Source organism: Saccoglossus kowalevskii, chromosome 16, assembly GCF_978046115.1.
Source record: "Saccoglossus kowalevskii chromosome 16, keSacKowa6.1, whole genome shotgun sequence".
Taxonomy (NCBI): domain Eukaryota; kingdom Metazoa; phylum Hemichordata; class Enteropneusta; family Harrimaniidae; genus Saccoglossus; species Saccoglossus kowalevskii.
In genome coordinates this window covers 20,263,004-20,279,905 of record NC_140656.1, presented here as the reverse complement: position 1 = coordinate 20,279,905, position 16,902 = coordinate 20,263,004, and the positions used below count along the sequence as shown (strand labels likewise).

The following is a 16,902-nucleotide window of genomic DNA, read 5'->3' as shown; positions in this document are numbered from 1 at the left end:
GAAATTTGGTAAAGGGGTGCTACTGCTATAGAATCTGCCCATGACGTGGCCTGGGTTTTGTCGATTGTTTTATCATTGCGCCTGGCGCGTCTCCCCCTAAGTCCGCGCATGCCATCCGAATATTCACAAGAGATTAAGATCGGAGTAAAATAATTAAGCTGAGATAATTATTAAATGAACCTATCAAAATTGTTTGTTTATCAAAATACCTCGTCACTGCTCAATCAACATCTAGATACAAAACAATCGGAAAGTGGCCCACATGCAACTGTAGATGTGTGTAAATTTACAGTGCCACTGCTTGTGTAAAGGTTCTACTCACCCTATACTCAATGATTACAGCGAAAGTATGTGTGGTTTGTGAAAAGAGGTCACGTTTGTTTAAAGCGGGGGTGTTGTCACCCGCGCATGCATCAGATGGCCATAGCGTGTCATTGTTTACAAACTAGCGTCTAGCCATGAGCCTTTGCGTTTTTAGTGTGTGTTGTTATCGTCGTTTGGGACTCAATTCCCGCGCGTGCACAGGTAACGACCCTCCCGCTTTGATTTATACAGAATCAAATCAGTCGCATGTTGTGTGTGGTTTCGGTGAGTGAGACAATCGCTATAAATAGATAAATTCTCACCCTGCCAATCTTGCCCCCGCGGGGCACTCACATAGGAAAGCTATTCGTGATGTGATTGTTTCTTCTCCAAATATTCCCTAGACATGGGACCACTTTTAATTTATTTTTGAGTTTCTCCTTGATATCTCGTTTCAAGGTTTACAAATGAGACTTATATTGTGTGTACTTAGTATGTCAATACGACTCCCCCCGTCGCTATATGAATCTGATACAACATAAACTGTAAATGCTTTGTCATAATGCAGCGATGGTTAATGCATTCATACACCTCTGACATTCTTGTTTTATACACCTATATAACATGACGGTTTGATTCAAAATAATGAATGTTGATGGTTAATGAGATAACAATGTGGAACCTTTTTATTTGTGCCAATATCTGAAATTCTTATTGAAAGTTCACAAATATTATAGTTCCATTTTGACTTCAAAATGTACATCAGGTGTCATAAAGACATATTATTACATTGAATCATGACATCTTCGACAATATCATGACGCCACAGGGGGTCAGGTACGATTCCTCATAATACGACCACGATATACACCAAGAGTTCACATACATAAACAAAATAAACAAACGAAAACATATTTCAAATTACATGTTTAGAAATGTATTTAATTCCCTGTATTATTTACATGATCACCACTCATAACACGTGGTCTTAAAATTATAATTAACTGTAAGTCAGAATGGTATTCAACGTCTCCAGTTATTGATCATACTATAAATTCTATACTCAAAATAATTATATCCAAATAAAACAATAACACTTCTCAAAAAGTATTTTAGAAATCACCAAGAGTAAATATGTCGTTTAGACTGGAGTTATACACATTAGCGGGCTTCCAGCTCCAAATGTGTCATAGTCACTTCGCCAGACACTGTATCAATAGCAGTAGCCCTTATCTCTGTGTCAGCAAACTCTATTTTTAGATCTATGTCACGGTTTTTACCCATGCTTACATGAGGTGACTCAACAACAATTTTAGTTTCCCCTTTTCTCACATGGTCATCATCAATATAAAGAGCATCATTTGTCTCCGTTACATAGAATAGAAATTCAAAATTCGACTCGGAATGGTCGCCATGAATTGGCTGGAATGTATACTTAATGGTTTTACCAAACCAGATCTTTTTGTTCACTTTGAACAATTAGTGAATTAGACCCTCAGCATATGGATCGCCATCGCCATCTTCGGTTTTGAAAGTACGATCCGGGTCGTGTGTACTGGGATCAATTATATACAGAGCAAATTTCACAGCCATATGTTAATTTTAAACATATTATTTGAATTCAATACGTATTTTGACGGAGTAAGAAAGCTCCCTTAACTACTGCCAAATTAGCATCCCGTGGAACCAGTATTTGATATTTCGAAAATAGTTTATTAATTTCTGCTTGCAAAAGAAGCGACTCTGAGAATCCGCCAACTAGGAAAATACATTTCACTTCCTCCAATTCTTTTTTTTTTTTGATAGTAATTCACCCATCAATTTAAGAATTCCATCAATTGCGGGCTTAAACAATGTTTTCATTATTTCTGAATTTAGGACAAGATATTCTTTATTTATTTTCACCTTACCCTCAGGATAACATTTCTCGATTGATTTCGCCATTAATGTTTTGAGTTGTTTTGTATGAAATTCAGTGAATGTATAAGGCAGGCGGAATCTTGAGTCGTTACCTTTGCTTATTCTATCAAGAGTCTTTTTCATTTCAAATTCCATAATAATTCGCAACCAGTCTGGCGGATATTCTTTCTTGTAATCAAGAATGAATTTGTCCCCGAAAATCTGTTTTAATAGCTTTCCAAATTCTTTGTCGACATGTGCTCCTCCGAATGGGCCTACTATGGCTTTATGAATCTCCACTAGCTTTTTGTCCACTGTTTCTTCTGTTGAAAGTGATATAAATTAGATAGTTATTACATTTATTGCATGTTACCAAAATACTATCAATCTATCAATTTCTACCTAGTATTTCTATTAGAATAACTAGTAACTGAAATACACGAAGTGCAAAATGTTGTATTCACCATGATGAATTAGGTTATAACGTAGGTAAAGATACAAACTTGTGCTTCCTTTATCATTATTTGTCATTCATCCCATATTCATTATTATTTAGGATTTGACCACAACTTCAGTCGACTTTTATTCTAGTGACAAACACTTGTAAGCAAATTATATCATGATAACGTATTAGCATAGTCAATTAGACTATCTACAATGCGGACACGTGTACACAACGAATTATATTACTCACCACCACAATCCACTATCAGCACGAGGTCCCTGGCCTGGCGACAACATCTGAGCATTTAACACCATGTTCTTTACCATTTACAAACCCAGCCATGGGACTCTCTATACAGTGCAAGGACGCCGCTTCAGATTCCAGAGCAATGATCAATTGCTCATCGCAATCTCTAGATGCTACGTTGGCCTGAAATAATTTCATATGGATAATACAATACTAGTAATCGTTCCAGAGGGTGTGTTAAACTATAACTCGTTATTGCGATGTATTATCATACGCGAGTGCGTATGAGATACATATATGGAATTCAGTACATATGCGTCAATCAAAGAACATATGCGCCTTATTGGAGACTTTTGTTCAAATCAATCATTAATAATAATATTACGTTATATGAAACATTCGACTGAAACGGATTGAGAATATTTCTTGGTTGATTTTTCATACCGACACATAACTCTGATTAGAGAGACTAGGTGGGTTATGTATATTATGCAAACATATCTTTGTTCAGTTTTAATATAAAACAGCCTCAACACAACTTGCCCCATTGTTTCTATGTTTTCAGGTAGTCTAATAATGTAATTTAGTAAAAATATTGCAATAGCCAATTTTGATTGAATGTGTGTTTTTTTTAAAGCGGCGGGGGGTGGGGGGTCGTCACCTACGCACGCGTGGGAATTGTGTCCTAAACGATGATAACAACACACGCTACGAACGCAAAGGCTCATGGGTTGACTTTTGTTCGTAAACAATGACATTTTATTGCCACCTGACGCATGCGCAGGTGACGACTCTCCCGCTATAAGTAATGTGATAGTTGTTAAATAGAACGACTGAAACAATTCCGTACAAAAGTGGCAAAAATAGTTTCCATTCAACTTTGTGTTACCTGATATGCAGCTTCTCTCATGAATTGTTTGGATGCCTGACCCCAGATAGCAGGAACGGTGAGTACCCATTGGACTTCTTCATCTTTGAAATCCAAGCCGGTCGTTTCTGTAATCACTTTCAAAGCTTTCATTTTCAAGTAATGTATTGCGTGTGAAAACACTTCAACAGCTTTCATACTATGCCCATTTGCTGCAGTCAGTTCTACTTCAGTGTCGATAACCTGAATATTAATAAAGAAGATATAGATATTGCGTCAGATTGTGACACAGGTTCACAATAGGGTACACAACAAAAATAAAATCAGCATTCCAACCTTTCCGCATGCAGATTTTGTATAATGCAAATGAGATAAAGGAGTTGTTAATCTGTGTTTGTTTAGATCATAGCTGTATTTGAACTTGACAAATCAAACTGTCTTGTTAAAAGTTGTTGACCGAAAGGAAAGAAAAGGGGCAGGGGCTTGGTGCAAATTAGTATAGAGCTAATCGTACCTAGAACTAAACAGCGTTAAGACTAGCCATGATTTAACGGGGTTTTAAGAGTGGCGTTCCTTACATTTGATCACCGGCCACTCTAATTTATACAAACGTAATTTATTTGACCTAGAAAGCCTAATATAATTTATTAATACTTAAATGCGTTAAGCCCCTTTCACAATTGGCGCCTCACTCGTGCGACAATTGTTTTTTTCGAAAATATTGTTTCCGTCCTGTTGTAGAAGTGTTGTCTTTGAGTCGCAAGCAATATATAAAATCGTACGTATTTGGGGTGAAAGCTCAGGAGTTCTCGAGCTTATATTGGGAGTGAAAAAAAAATCGTACAACGTTGCAAAGGGGGCAAGACAGGTCTTCCAATAGTCTTAGGGTGGTACAGCGGACTCTTACGACAGGACGCATCATCGTACGACATGAAAATACTCGTGCAACACTCGTTCGGGGGTCTTACGAGTGTGTGCAAAGTCGCACAACACTCGTATTGCCTGTCGTGCAATTATTTTTCATCGCGTCAGTCACTCAAAATATCGGAGCAGCACGTTTTTTTTTCCCGACCGAGATGCGACAACGGCTACAACGAGTCGTACAACGGGAAAAATTTCGAGTCGCAAGCCATTGTAGTCTGTTTGGCACCAATTGTGAAAGGGGCTATTAAATAGACGAATGCAACTCACTGATCACAATGTATAACCCTAAACGCCAAACATGTCCATATCAACTGGTATATTAGTGGAACTATATTTAGGTAAAGAGGCGAAAATTAATTGGGCCATAAACCATCATCAACTTCATACCAAAAAGTATGTCATATAACAGTACAGAAATATAAAGTATAATTTCCGAGTCCATCTTGCTTACTTGGACTGAGAAGAAAAATATTAGATAAAATAAATATATTTTAACTAGCCTAGGGCGCGCGATCTGTGGTCTATATATAATCCGTGAATTGTTGAACGAGTAGACATCCCCGACTATCAAACCCATGCCCGTAAGTTATCATTCAAGCACATTCTGCCATAATGCAGGTAGGAATTATATGCATAGTAGTAAAGTGTTTTAAAAAAATGTCATTTCAATACATCAATGCATTTTGTGATTACCTTGTCAAGTCCTTCTTTATACAATGCCATTTTGAACTTGTCAAAATAGTAGTGCTTTTTTTCTTCAACTGAGAGAGCGGAGTAGGTCATTTAAGCTTCATAACCAAATGCCATAAATTCGTTGTCCGAATTTAGTAAAACACAGGTCGGAGCCTTGGTAGTACTCACACCTACTTCACTGGTCCATGGTCTGCAGAAGTGAATATTTCTCACTGCGCCTTTATGTTCGTGGTTGAAGGCGAAGGCAAAGCCACTGTATGTCGTACCAAAATTGATTGAGACAACGGCGAGATATCTCTGCTCCTTGAGTGTTAACGCTGACATCGACGCCATTTTGTCCAGATAAAATGACGTAACTGGAAACGGAAATAATTATAATCATTAAATTGAATTGGTTCGTTGTAGATTTAAGTTGCTCCAAAAGTAAAAATTATATAATCAGAAGTTTAATATTTTACGTAATTACTTAATTATTATTTTATAGCACAATACATATTTTAGTGTGCGCTGCGTGTCAGAGCGGTGTCAATCGAATCAGCTAATTTATATCTTATTAGAAAATGAAAATTCCGAATATCGCCATAAGGATCTATTTCTAAGATGGCGGGTGCATTAAACAATTAAACAAGGTAAATACCAAAAAATACCGCTCGCTACAGTGTATTTCTTTCGTATTTCACCACACACAATGTAATGCAATAATACCTTCGGGATACTAGAGAATTCGTTGTGCAATCTGCCTTGACATTTCAAAGGTGGCCAGCTTCGTACAAGACTAGAAACACCGAGAAGAGTCAGTTTGCATTGTTGACCAATTATTTACTCAATTATTGTAAGCAATTTAATTTGTTTCAGCCATATATGAGGCATAACAGTTTAGTCATCGCTATTTAATGCTTGTTCTCATGAACATAATTACAGTGTTTTCTTTTGCAAAAGATACCGTGAATGTGATTGCCTTACCTTGTTCTATTCGTAATAATTTCGCTAAGGAAAGAATTAGTATGCTCGTTCAAACACGGTGATCCATTCGAGCTTCACGCGTGGGCGTTTTGGTATGAAAACTAGTCTCGTGTTTGCATTGTCTGAGTTATTACACAACATTCAGCAATTCGTTGAATCACACGTCATTGGAAATTTGGCAGTTTCCAGGAAGCAGTGAACCAAAAGAAGGAAATACATTTTCATGTCAGTACTATCCGTGGCAGTATATATCTACAAGACTTCATCAAGTAAGTGTAATTTTTTTCTTGATTGTAGCGTAGCTGAAGCAAAATTTTAAACATCTGTTATTTTGAAAGGTTCATTATTTGAATTCATGGATAGAAGACAAATTCATTGTCACCAAACCATTTTTCGGACGATTTTAAACAGAAGTTTAATAGTAATTTAATAGTGTCTCACTCTTGCACTAAGACTTTATAAATTTCGTTTCTTAATTCAAGTATATGTTCAAAGACGCGTGAACGTCCGTGGTTAACAAAATGCTTTTCACAACCAAACATATATATTGACACTAGAGGGCAACACGCATAATATGTTGAACACGACATGTGTAATGTGTCATACACTGCTATTCGTTTACTTATTTTTGTTTCATTTTCAGGAAATAACTTCATTAAAATGTAAGTAGACGCTAGCTTTATATAATTCTATTTATACTTATAACTTTTATATGCCTGCATTTTATTACTATTCCATCGTTTGTATTATACACAAATGTTCACTGTATTATTGAACAGCAGCACACTAACCTGATTGTATATAGTAAGTAGTTATTGCAACAACACAAAACTAAACAAAACAAAATATTCATTTCTTTTTACTGAATACAGGGCTTTGAAAAGTAGTAAGTCCGAAACAAATATTTGCAAAATATTGGACGATTCACGGGATTCTATTTTGAACATTCACCGACGTGAGACAGAGAAGTTGAACAAAGTGATTATCAAGAAGAACAAAACAATAAAAGAACTTGAATCGAAGTGAGTGTGTCCCTATTTTCAACTTAATATAGTTTTTCTTATTACTTTTTTTAAAAAGCTTGCACGTTTCCATTATTTCACATTCCAGTTCTCTGTCCCATTATCTTAATCCGTGATTTATTTAAATCAGCATATGCTGTGGACCTATTCTTATTGTTTTAATGGCGTTACAGCCGTGTTGGATTGCGTCGTGTTCGAAATCTCAAATGTACTTATACAGGTACATAAGTACAGACATAACACTTGATTTGTAAGCTGGTACGAAATGTTTTGTTCTCTCAACTGATCTCTCACAGACTTACTCAAGCAAAGAAATCCACAACGCCAAAACTAGAATCGGAAAGAATTAATAAAAACTATGAAGCTGAGTATGTATTTCTATTCTGTTCTGTCAAGTTATTAATGAATGATTACAGTGAGCAATTGTATATCAAGTAATGTACTTTGGATTCCTCGTTGGGAACATTCTATAATGATTAGGCTTACTTGTATTTCAGATTAAAGAAGTATAAACAGGAAATACAGCACAAAGACGAGGTTATTAACAACTTGCAAGAACAAGTTCAAGGATATGAAAGACAGTAAATACCAAATCTATTGCTAATTTGTGAACATTGAAAACTTCTAGTATATTTCATACGAATCAGATTAATAAGACATGTTTAAATAGTTTATCTATGTTGTCGGGCCCGTATTGTTTCTGATCATCACGCGAGTAACATGCAGTATCAATATTATTCATCCAAAATGTTGTTGACACTTGTATGATTTGTTTAGAATAATAAAATTGGAGAAGAACGCAGAAAGACAATCGGAAGATTACAAATCAATTCAAAAGTTAAAGGATGAGTGAGTTATTTTCTTGTTCCCAAAACGTCAACTTTTTCGTATTTGTCCTTCTGATCTCATAGTTTATAGACATTTCAGAATATGCTATTAATATACTATTACTATTTCAGTGATGGTAATTCTGTTTTAAATGTTGAACTCCAAGGTCATATATAAGTTGTATTCAATCCTATTGAAAATTTAATGATATGTTCATTTGTTTTAATACCCAGAAATACGGCGCTGTTACAGAAGAAAAATGTCATTATAGAACAGATTCAACGTGAAATCAATGATCATAAATACCAGTAAGTAATCAGTACAGTACATATATAGAGGCAAATATCTGCCTCATGTAGTTTAAACGTGTGTACATAAATCTAGAAAGCCCGTATTTTAAACGTTGTGAAATTGATTGTGTTTAACAACGTTTTATCTATTATATCAGATTAAATGTATACAAGATGAATGAAACCAAAAATAGAGAAAAGATTCATTCGCAAACTGAGGATATTAAAAGATTGGAGATCAGGTATTTTCAATATATAATTTTTAATATATAAAATATAATATATAATTTATAAACACATATCTATAGATGTGGTATGCCTGTAATGAACAGAAGATGTGATACCTTTGAAATCACAACTTGCCAATCTTGAATTATTACGTCAATTGCATATATGAATAAAGCAATATCTGTCTGCTTCTAGGTGCTCACAAATGAAAAATGATTTACAGGAAAATAATAAAACCGTGGAATATTACAAGAAATGGTAGATCTGTTTTAAGTTGACTGATATATTGATACACTATGTTTTCCCCTTTTCGATGTAAATATATTTCATTATGAAAAACAGGTTTACAGTGGTATTGTAAAAGAAACAAATTAGGTCATGAGGTCATGTAGTCTGTTATAAGTATGCTTGAACGATATTTATTCAACATATTGGCTATGACAATTCAGTACGGTAAGTGTTACGCGTTACAGGTGTTAGCGACACTGAATTGGACAGCTATATATTTACATTTCGTTCATAAGGTGAATGTGGCTATTCGATTTGTTGAATTATTAGGGACGCCGTAAAAAATCGATGTCGGATAAAAAACTTATTTGTTTTAGTTTGGGGTTGTGGTGGGGTGACCTCAAAAAGTTTCCATCCTACAAAAACGATTTTATTTTTAAATGAAGTAAAAAAAAACTTGGAGTATTTGTAGTTCGTTTTTTTTTCTATCCAATCATGGTCAAAAATATAAGAAAATGAAAAAAAAAACATCCAAGATGTGAAAATGGATTGGTCCGAGTGTAAATATGTGCGTCAAATGAGGTCAATTACAGGACATGAACCTAGAACCAACTGGTTTGCCATACTACTGTCCGATTATCAATTTGTATTGAATGTAGTCTGACGCCATGATCAATATTTATCAATTAAGTTTCAGTGGGGTGGGGAGGGTTTGGGAAAAAAAACTAAAGGAATTAAGTTTGTTATCCTACATTGAACTTTTGATGTTGTCCCTTAATAAGTTGAATGTCAATCAGTATACGCGTCAAAAATAGGATATTGTAGACAATAGAGAAGACAGTAGTTTTATATTATAATGAACTGACCGATCAGATGGTTTTACCATATTACATGTGTTGCTATTACTCGAAATACACATAATATCTGTTGTCTATTTCGATCAGTTTGCAGGAAGATAAAATAATGGTTAAGGATCACCAAGATGAAGTCGATGCGAGAAATCAAATAATAAATTTAATAAAATCATTAAATCATTGTATTATATCATATCATTATTTTTTGGGTATTACAACATTTATTCTATTCATTAAATTGTTTTTTATTTGTGTATTTGTTCTGTTTTTTTCATATAGTGTTGACGAGTATCAAACAGACATTGTGAGATACAAAGATGAAATGGCTAAGAAAGACACAGTGATTCGGGACACGCAATTCGGGTATGTTTGGATTGGCAGAAAGTTATAGTTACAGTAATATCGTATTTTATGTGCCACAATAAGAATTAGATAATGAATATGCATGGTTTCAACAAAAAACAAATCACGTCTGTGAATTACCCCAGAGCATATATTTACCAAGTTTCATTGAAATGTGATAATTATGCATCATACGTAATAACAAATGTAATTACTATAATAGAGTTTTAATTAACATTATCCCCACGCACTTATTAAAGTACAATATTTTCAAATATATGTACATATATGTGCTAATTTATATTGGAATGGGTTGATTAGCTCTTGAGATATCGATGGAAAAAACAAAAATTTTGTTATTATGCAAATTAGATATTTTTCCGAAATTGTAATGTCAATTGCGGGTGTCATTTTGGGAAAAAATACACATCCAATGTGGTGTATTGATAATGGATTATACACCCGACACAAATAATATATGTACATTATACTCTACTTGGCTATATTTCAATAAACCAGAGTACGTATTCAGAAGCCTCGAGTAACGTTAATTTATACCGCCCAGTAATACTATCGTATTTGGTTCCACATAATTGTATACAGTAATATAAGAAATGTTGTACAAGTTCATCAAAACGATTGAACACTATCAATTGATTCGTCACCGTGGATTTAAACTGGGAAAGATATACACAATTGATTTGCTCTCAATTTTTGGAAAAATCTCGGGCATATGAAACACAAATCTGAAATATGAAAACCGAGTAATCGTAGACTCTAAAAAAATGTAAAATTATATAATAGTTATGCCCAAATATCTGTAAGTGGGACAACAAATAGCCTACAGTATTCCTTAAAGAACCAAATAAATTCAAATGTTATTTAAATATATAACATATTGATGGTTCCCTCATTTTTTTTATTATTTGCTAGAATATCAGAGAATGAAAAGACTATACAAATTGCAAATGACGAAATAAAAAAACTCAACTTGAATATTGAAGAGCACAAGAAAAGGTTCGTATAAATGTATAGATATAATAAATCACTGATTTTGTTCTATGCATGGTGTAAACGACAGAAATTTAAATAGGATATATTTATTATACTTCAATTAATTAGAATTTATTCTGTTTTTCATATAGTGTTGATGAATATAAATCAGACATTGTGAGATACAAAGATGAAATGGCTAAGAAAGACACAATGATTCAGAACACTCAACTCAGGTATGTTTGGATTTTCAGAAATGTATAGTTACAGTAATTTGGATTGAATATTTAGTTTACTTGCATTCATTATTTGTATCTTGTAACTTGTAGTCTGCAGCCTGATTTATGTTATGTGGCACAAGTTCAATTAAAATCTGATTTTAGATTTCAAAATATGAATTAGATAATGAATATGCATGGCGTCAACACAAAACTAATCACGTCTTTGAATTACCCCAGAACATATATTTACCAAGTTTTAATTAAAAACTCATCAGGCCATTAGCATTGTCCCTACGCACTTATAGAAATACAATATTTTTTTTCAAATATATGTACATATATGTGCTGATTTCCATTGGAATGTGGTGATTAGTTCTTGAGATATCGATGGGAAACAGCAATTTAAATATTTTGCAAATAAGATATTCTTCCGAAATTGTAATTTCAATTGGGGTATCATTTTGGGAAAAAATACAAATCCACTATGGTGTATTGATAATGGCTTATACACCTGACTCAAATAATATATTATACTCCACTTGGATGATGGTGTCTAATATTGAAATAATATTTCAATAAACAAGAGTACGTGATAATTAGCTTCGAGTAACGTTAAGTTTTACCGCCCAGTAATATTATCGTATTTCCTTACTATTTGGTTACACATAACTCTTTACGGTAACATATAAAATGTTACACAAGTTTATCAAAACAATTTAACACTATCAATTGATTCGTCATCATGTATTTGAACTAAAAAGATATACACAATTGATTTGCTTTTACTTCTGAAAAGATTCCGGGCATATGAAACACAAATCAGAAATATGAAAACCGAGTGATCGTAGAGTCTAAAAAAAACGTAAAATGATATAATAGTTACGCCTGTAAGTGGGACAACAAAGAGCCTACAGTATTCATTAGAGAACCAAATAAATTCAAATGTTATTTAAATATATAAAATATTGATGGTTTCCTCAAATGTGTTTAAATATCTGCTAGAATATCAGAGAATGAAGAGACTATACAAAATGCAAATGACGAAATAACAAAACTCAACTTGAATATTGAACAGCACAAGAAAAGGTTCGTACAAATTTATAGATATATTAAATCAATGATTTTGTTCTATGCATGGTGTAAACGACAGAAATTTAAATAGGATATATTTATTATACTTCAATTAATTAGAATTTATTCTGTTTTTCATATAGTGTTGATGAATATAAATCAGACATTGTGAGATACAAAGATGAAATGGCTAAGAAAGACACAATGATTCGGGACACCCAACTAAGGTATGTTTGGATTTTCAGAAATGTATAGTTACAGTAATTTGGATTGAATACTTAGTTAACTTGCATTCATTATTTGTATCTTGTAACTTGTAGTCTGCAGCCTTATTTATGTTACGTGGCACAAGTTCAATTAAAATCTGATTTTAGATTTCAAAATACGAATTAGATAATGAATATGCATGGTGTCAACACAAAATTAATCACGTCTTTGAATTACTCCAGAACATATATTTACCAAGTTTTAATTAAAAAATCATCAGGCCCTTAGCATTGTTCCTATGCACTTATTGAAATACAATTTTTTTTCAAATATATGTACATATATGTGCTGATTTCCATTGGAATGTGGTGATTAGTTCTTGAGATATCGATGGGAAACAGCAATTTAAATATTTTGCAAATAAGATATTCTTCCGAAATTGTAATTTCAATTGGGGTATCATTTTGGGAAAAATACAAATTCACTATGGTGTATTGATAATGGCTTATACACCCGACTCAAATAATATATTGTACTCCACTTGGATGATGGTGTCTAATTTTGAAACAATATTCAATAAACAAGAGTACGTGATAAATAGCTTCGAGTAACGTTAATTTATACCGCCCAGTAATATTATCGTATTTCCTTACTATTTGGTTACACATAACTCTATACGGTAACATATAAAATCTTGTACAAGTTTATCAAAACAATTGAACACTATCAATTGATTCGTCATCGTGTATTTGAACTGGGAAAGATATGCATAATTGATTTGCTCTCATTTTTAACAGATCCCGGGCATATGAAATACAAATAAGAAATATGAAAATTGGGTGATAGTAGACTCTAAACAAACGCAAAATGATATAATAGTTATGCCTATATATCTGTAAGTGGGACAACAAATAGCCTACAGTATTCCTCAAAGAACCAAATAAATCCAAATGTTCTTTAAATATATGAAATATTGATGGTTTCCTCAAATTTGTTTAAATATCTGCTAGAATATCAGAGAATGAAAAGACTATACAAATTGCAAATGACGAAATAACAAAACTCAACTTGAATATTGAAGAGCACAAGAAAAGGTTCGTATAAATGTATAGATATGATAAATCACTGATTTTGTTCTATGCATGGTGTAAACGACAGAAATTTAAATAGGATATATTTATTATACTTCAATTAATTAGAATTTATTCTGTTTTTCATATAGTGTTGATGAATATAAATCAGACATTGTGAGATACAAAGATGAAATGGCTAAGAAAGACTCAATGATTCGGGACACCCAACTAAGGTATGTTTGGATTAGGGGAAAGTTATAGTTACAGTAATTTGGATTGAATATTTAGTCCACTTGCATTCATTATTTGTATCATAACTTGTACTATGCCGTCTGATTTATGTTATGTGCCACAAGCTCAATTCAATTAATTACTTTTATAAAGTTTTAATAGAAACTCACAAGGTTGTTAGCATTTTCCCCATGCACTAATTGAAATACAATATTTTTGTTTTCAAATATATGTACATGTATCGATGGAAAAGAAAAAAAATAAACTATTATGCAAATAAGATATTCTTCCAAAATTGTAATTTAAATTTTGGGTATAATTTGGGGAAAAATAGAAATCCACTATGGTGTATTGATAATGTCTTATACACCCGACACAGATAATATATATATATTATACTCTACTTGGCTGATGGTGTATAATTTTGGAACTCTATTTCAAGACTGACTGAAGCTGCAAAGAAGAATCTTGCTGTAGGCCACCAAAGGATTGAGAATACTGAATTCACAGTTCGGCCTTCGACTTTGACTGATAATTACATCAGATTCATAGATGGTGAACGTATGGATGCAGTGGAACGTTTGCAGAAAATGACAACAATAAATGAATTAACGTGTGAACGTATAGCTTGCAAAGTAATGCAAGTGAGTTTTCAATATTTAATGCCGCGTTCCCATTGAAACACAAATCGTTATCCGACTGTAGCTGTGCATTCATATTCCTCGCCTGCGTATGTGTATACGTATTTTTAATAATTTTGGAGTTGTAAATGTATGAGCAGCGAAAAACGCCATTATTTGATCTTTGGTAGCCTATAAATATGCTCTGAATGCAACTACTCAATATTTTATTTCTTCGTGAAATGCAACAACAGTAGTTAAAACATAATTAGTTAAGTAGTATACAACTGAAATGTTTATCTCATAAAGAATGGTTATTTGAAGTAAATATTTCTACTAGAATATTGTTTTATCGCCACACATAATATTGGCTACGAAATGTTATTTCTCGCAATATTCGTATTGGTAAATCATCTGTATTACGTTAACAACTTATATATATTTCCATGTTTTTAGCTTGCTTACATCATATCAAACAGTATGTGTACCGAATTCAAAAAGAATGCAAAAGCTATACTTTCCCAACCAGTTAAATGTGCTGCAATCATGACAGATATACAAGGTAATGACGACACAGTAAGCTATGATGTGATGTTAAATACCGTATTGAAACGTACATCCCATAACTGCGATATATCACCGATTATAAAGGTACGATATTAAAGCACAATTCTGTCAAAGACTTCGACTAGATGTGTGTACACTGTCTGGGCGTTATTTTTATGAGTGATGTGATGTATCATGCTGCCATGTTCTCACAAGCTAGATGTGTTTCGTGTCTTGTCTGTATTGTTATTTGTGTACGTTACTTTACTATTAAAATAGTACATCGCTTATAAATCGTTAAACATGCCATTCTACTCATGTGTACTAATACATAAGTATATTTTTCAGGGTATTATACGTGACATGGAAAAACGTTTTAAAGGCGGAAACTTAGCCGATTGGGAAGTCGTGGAAGAGGCACTCAGTGAGTTCATAGACTCGTGCGCCCGACTTGCCTGGGGTTTGGTTGTTCAAACACCGCCACTTACTTTGGAATTTAACGATAAACCTGTATATAACCCAAACCAACATCAGCTATCTGGCATCAAGAGTGAATCCATTAAACCCGATACAGTCCTCGTATACATATGGCCAGTACTCAGAGAACAGGACAACGGTAGAGTTGTGTGTAAGGGTATTTTGACAAAGGTGTGTGACCTTATTGTAATGATCATTGTGTAGAAATTGATTATGATAGTTAATTATCGTAACATTTTGGAACGCATTATTAATTATACCTATTGTGTTAATTGGGTACTGTCGTGTTTTTGTAATTTCGGATGTCATTATGCTATTTTACTTCACATTGTAGTACCCTTATGTATAATTTAATAATGTATGACATCATATATTCAACAGTTGCTAGATCAAGCATTAAACAATCTGGTCAATTTTACAAAAATCGCAAATAATCTAATACAATTTTGGGATGTGATCTTTGATTATTAAGTGCTAGTAGGTTTTATCTTTTTTAGAACGGAGAAATTGGGAAAATAAAGAAAACATAGTGTCGGTGTCTTCAAACTGCGTACTAGCATAAATTGGATACAAGAATTATTTGGAATCATGATCGAACTATTGAGCTCCGAAGTCTGTAAATCGACAGTACTGTACTTATTGCAGCGATGTGTGAATTTCTGATTGGATAACAACAAATACTTGTATGACGTAATGACAATAAGCGAATCTAAATACTACACAATGTCTTACAAAGCGAAATCAAATAAAAGTTTCAAACCAATATACATATGATACTACTATGGCATTGCTCATAATTACATTTTGTTTACTTTTTGAAATGAATTCTCTACAACTGAATTATCATAAATTATACTCTAGGTGTGCCCTGGCGATACTCTTAACATACTTAGTAATTTTAAGTTAAAGAATCTCTGCAATTTGTGTAGAAATAACATGCCAAACCACAGATATTTATACAGAATTTATATAAAGATATTTACAGATAAATGATTGACACTACACTACACTACACTACACTACACTACACTACACTACACTATACTACACTACACTACACTACACTACACTACACTACACTACACTACACTGAAGTATGAAACCTGAATACAAATCAGAAAAATTACATTAAAGCCATCTTTACAACAGTTTTATTGCATTTAATCACACACATATTATATGCAAAACAAACTTTTGAATGTTAAGTATTATGTTAAAATGTGAAATTTGTACATGTTGTACTACATAATGCTATTAAAGTGGAATACATATTCGTAACTTTGAATTGTTTATTTTGAAAAACAAACAGACGTGCATTATCAGGGTTCTA

At 33.1% G+C, this 16,902-nt stretch overlaps 2 protein-coding genes across 3 annotated transcripts; one reads left to right on the top strand and one right to left on the bottom strand.

Moving 5' to 3' along the window:
* Positions 1 to 1,217: 1,217 nt before the first annotated feature.
* On the bottom strand, positions 1,218 to 6,461 carry LOC100372621 (heat shock 70 kDa protein 12A-like). Its single transcript, XM_078010332.2, has 5 exons — positions 6,342 to 6,461; positions 5,379 to 5,734; positions 3,783 to 4,004; positions 2,897 to 3,076; positions 1,218 to 2,525 (listed from the first exon to the last, which is right to left on the bottom strand). Exons 2-4 carry the CDS (start codon positions 5,466 to 5,468, stop codon positions 2,912 to 2,914), a joined length of 477 nt encoding a protein of 158 aa, XP_077866458.1. The 5' UTR covers positions 5,469 to 5,734; positions 6,342 to 6,461; the 3' UTR covers positions 1,218 to 2,525; positions 2,897 to 2,911.
* A 43-nt stretch (positions 6,462 to 6,504) lies between these two features.
* On the top strand, positions 6,505 to 16,850 carry LOC102803970 (uncharacterized). 2 transcript variants are annotated; one of them, XM_006818020.3, is made up of 19 exons: positions 6,505 to 6,610; positions 6,985 to 7,003; positions 7,214 to 7,363; positions 7,660 to 7,731; positions 7,861 to 7,944; positions 8,141 to 8,212; positions 8,425 to 8,499; positions 8,640 to 8,723; positions 10,071 to 10,154; positions 11,067 to 11,150; positions 11,279 to 11,362; positions 12,350 to 12,433; positions 12,562 to 12,645; positions 13,636 to 13,719; positions 13,848 to 13,931; positions 14,372 to 14,573; positions 15,006 to 15,200; positions 15,444 to 15,743; positions 16,070 to 16,850. In XM_006818020.3, the coding sequence occupies exons 1-19, from the start codon at positions 6,565 to 6,567 to the stop codon at positions 16,100 to 16,102; spliced, it is 1,920 nt and encodes a 639-aa protein (XP_006818083.2). In that variant the 5' UTR covers positions 6,505 to 6,564; the 3' UTR covers positions 16,103 to 16,850. The 2 variants fall into 2 exon arrangements, with proteins under 2 accessions (XP_006818083.2, XP_085347323.1); XM_085491197.1 differs by having other exon boundaries at positions 16,054 to 16,850.
* The last annotated feature ends 52 nt before the right edge of the window (positions 16,851 to 16,902 follow it).

Excerpts from the sequence above, each read along its gene's own strand:
- LOC100372621 (XM_078010332.2), bottom strand. The coding sequence starts at position 5,468 with ATGACCTACTCCGCTCTCTCAGTTGAAGAAAAAAAGCACTACTATTTT. Across the intron at positions 4,005-5,378 it reads ATAAAGAAGGACTTGACAAG|GTTATCGACACTGAAGTAGA; the intron begins GTAATCACAAAA and ends ATTAATATTCAG. Across the intron at positions 3,077-3,782 it reads TGAGAGAAGCTGCATATCAG|GCCAACGTAGCATCTAGAGA; the intron begins GTAACACAAAGT and ends AAATTATTTCAG.
- LOC102803970 (XM_085491197.1), top strand. The coding sequence starts at position 6,565 with ATGTCAGTACTATCCGTGGCAGTATATATCTACAAGACTTCATCAA. Across the intron at positions 8,213-8,424 it reads ATTCAAAAGTTAAAGGATGA|AAATACGGCGCTGTTACAGA; the intron begins GTGAGTTATTTT and ends TTTAATACCCAG. Across the intron at positions 15,744-16,053 it reads GTAAGGGTATTTTGACAAAG|GTTTTATCTTTTTTAGAACG; the intron begins GTGTGTGACCTT and ends AAGTGCTAGTAG.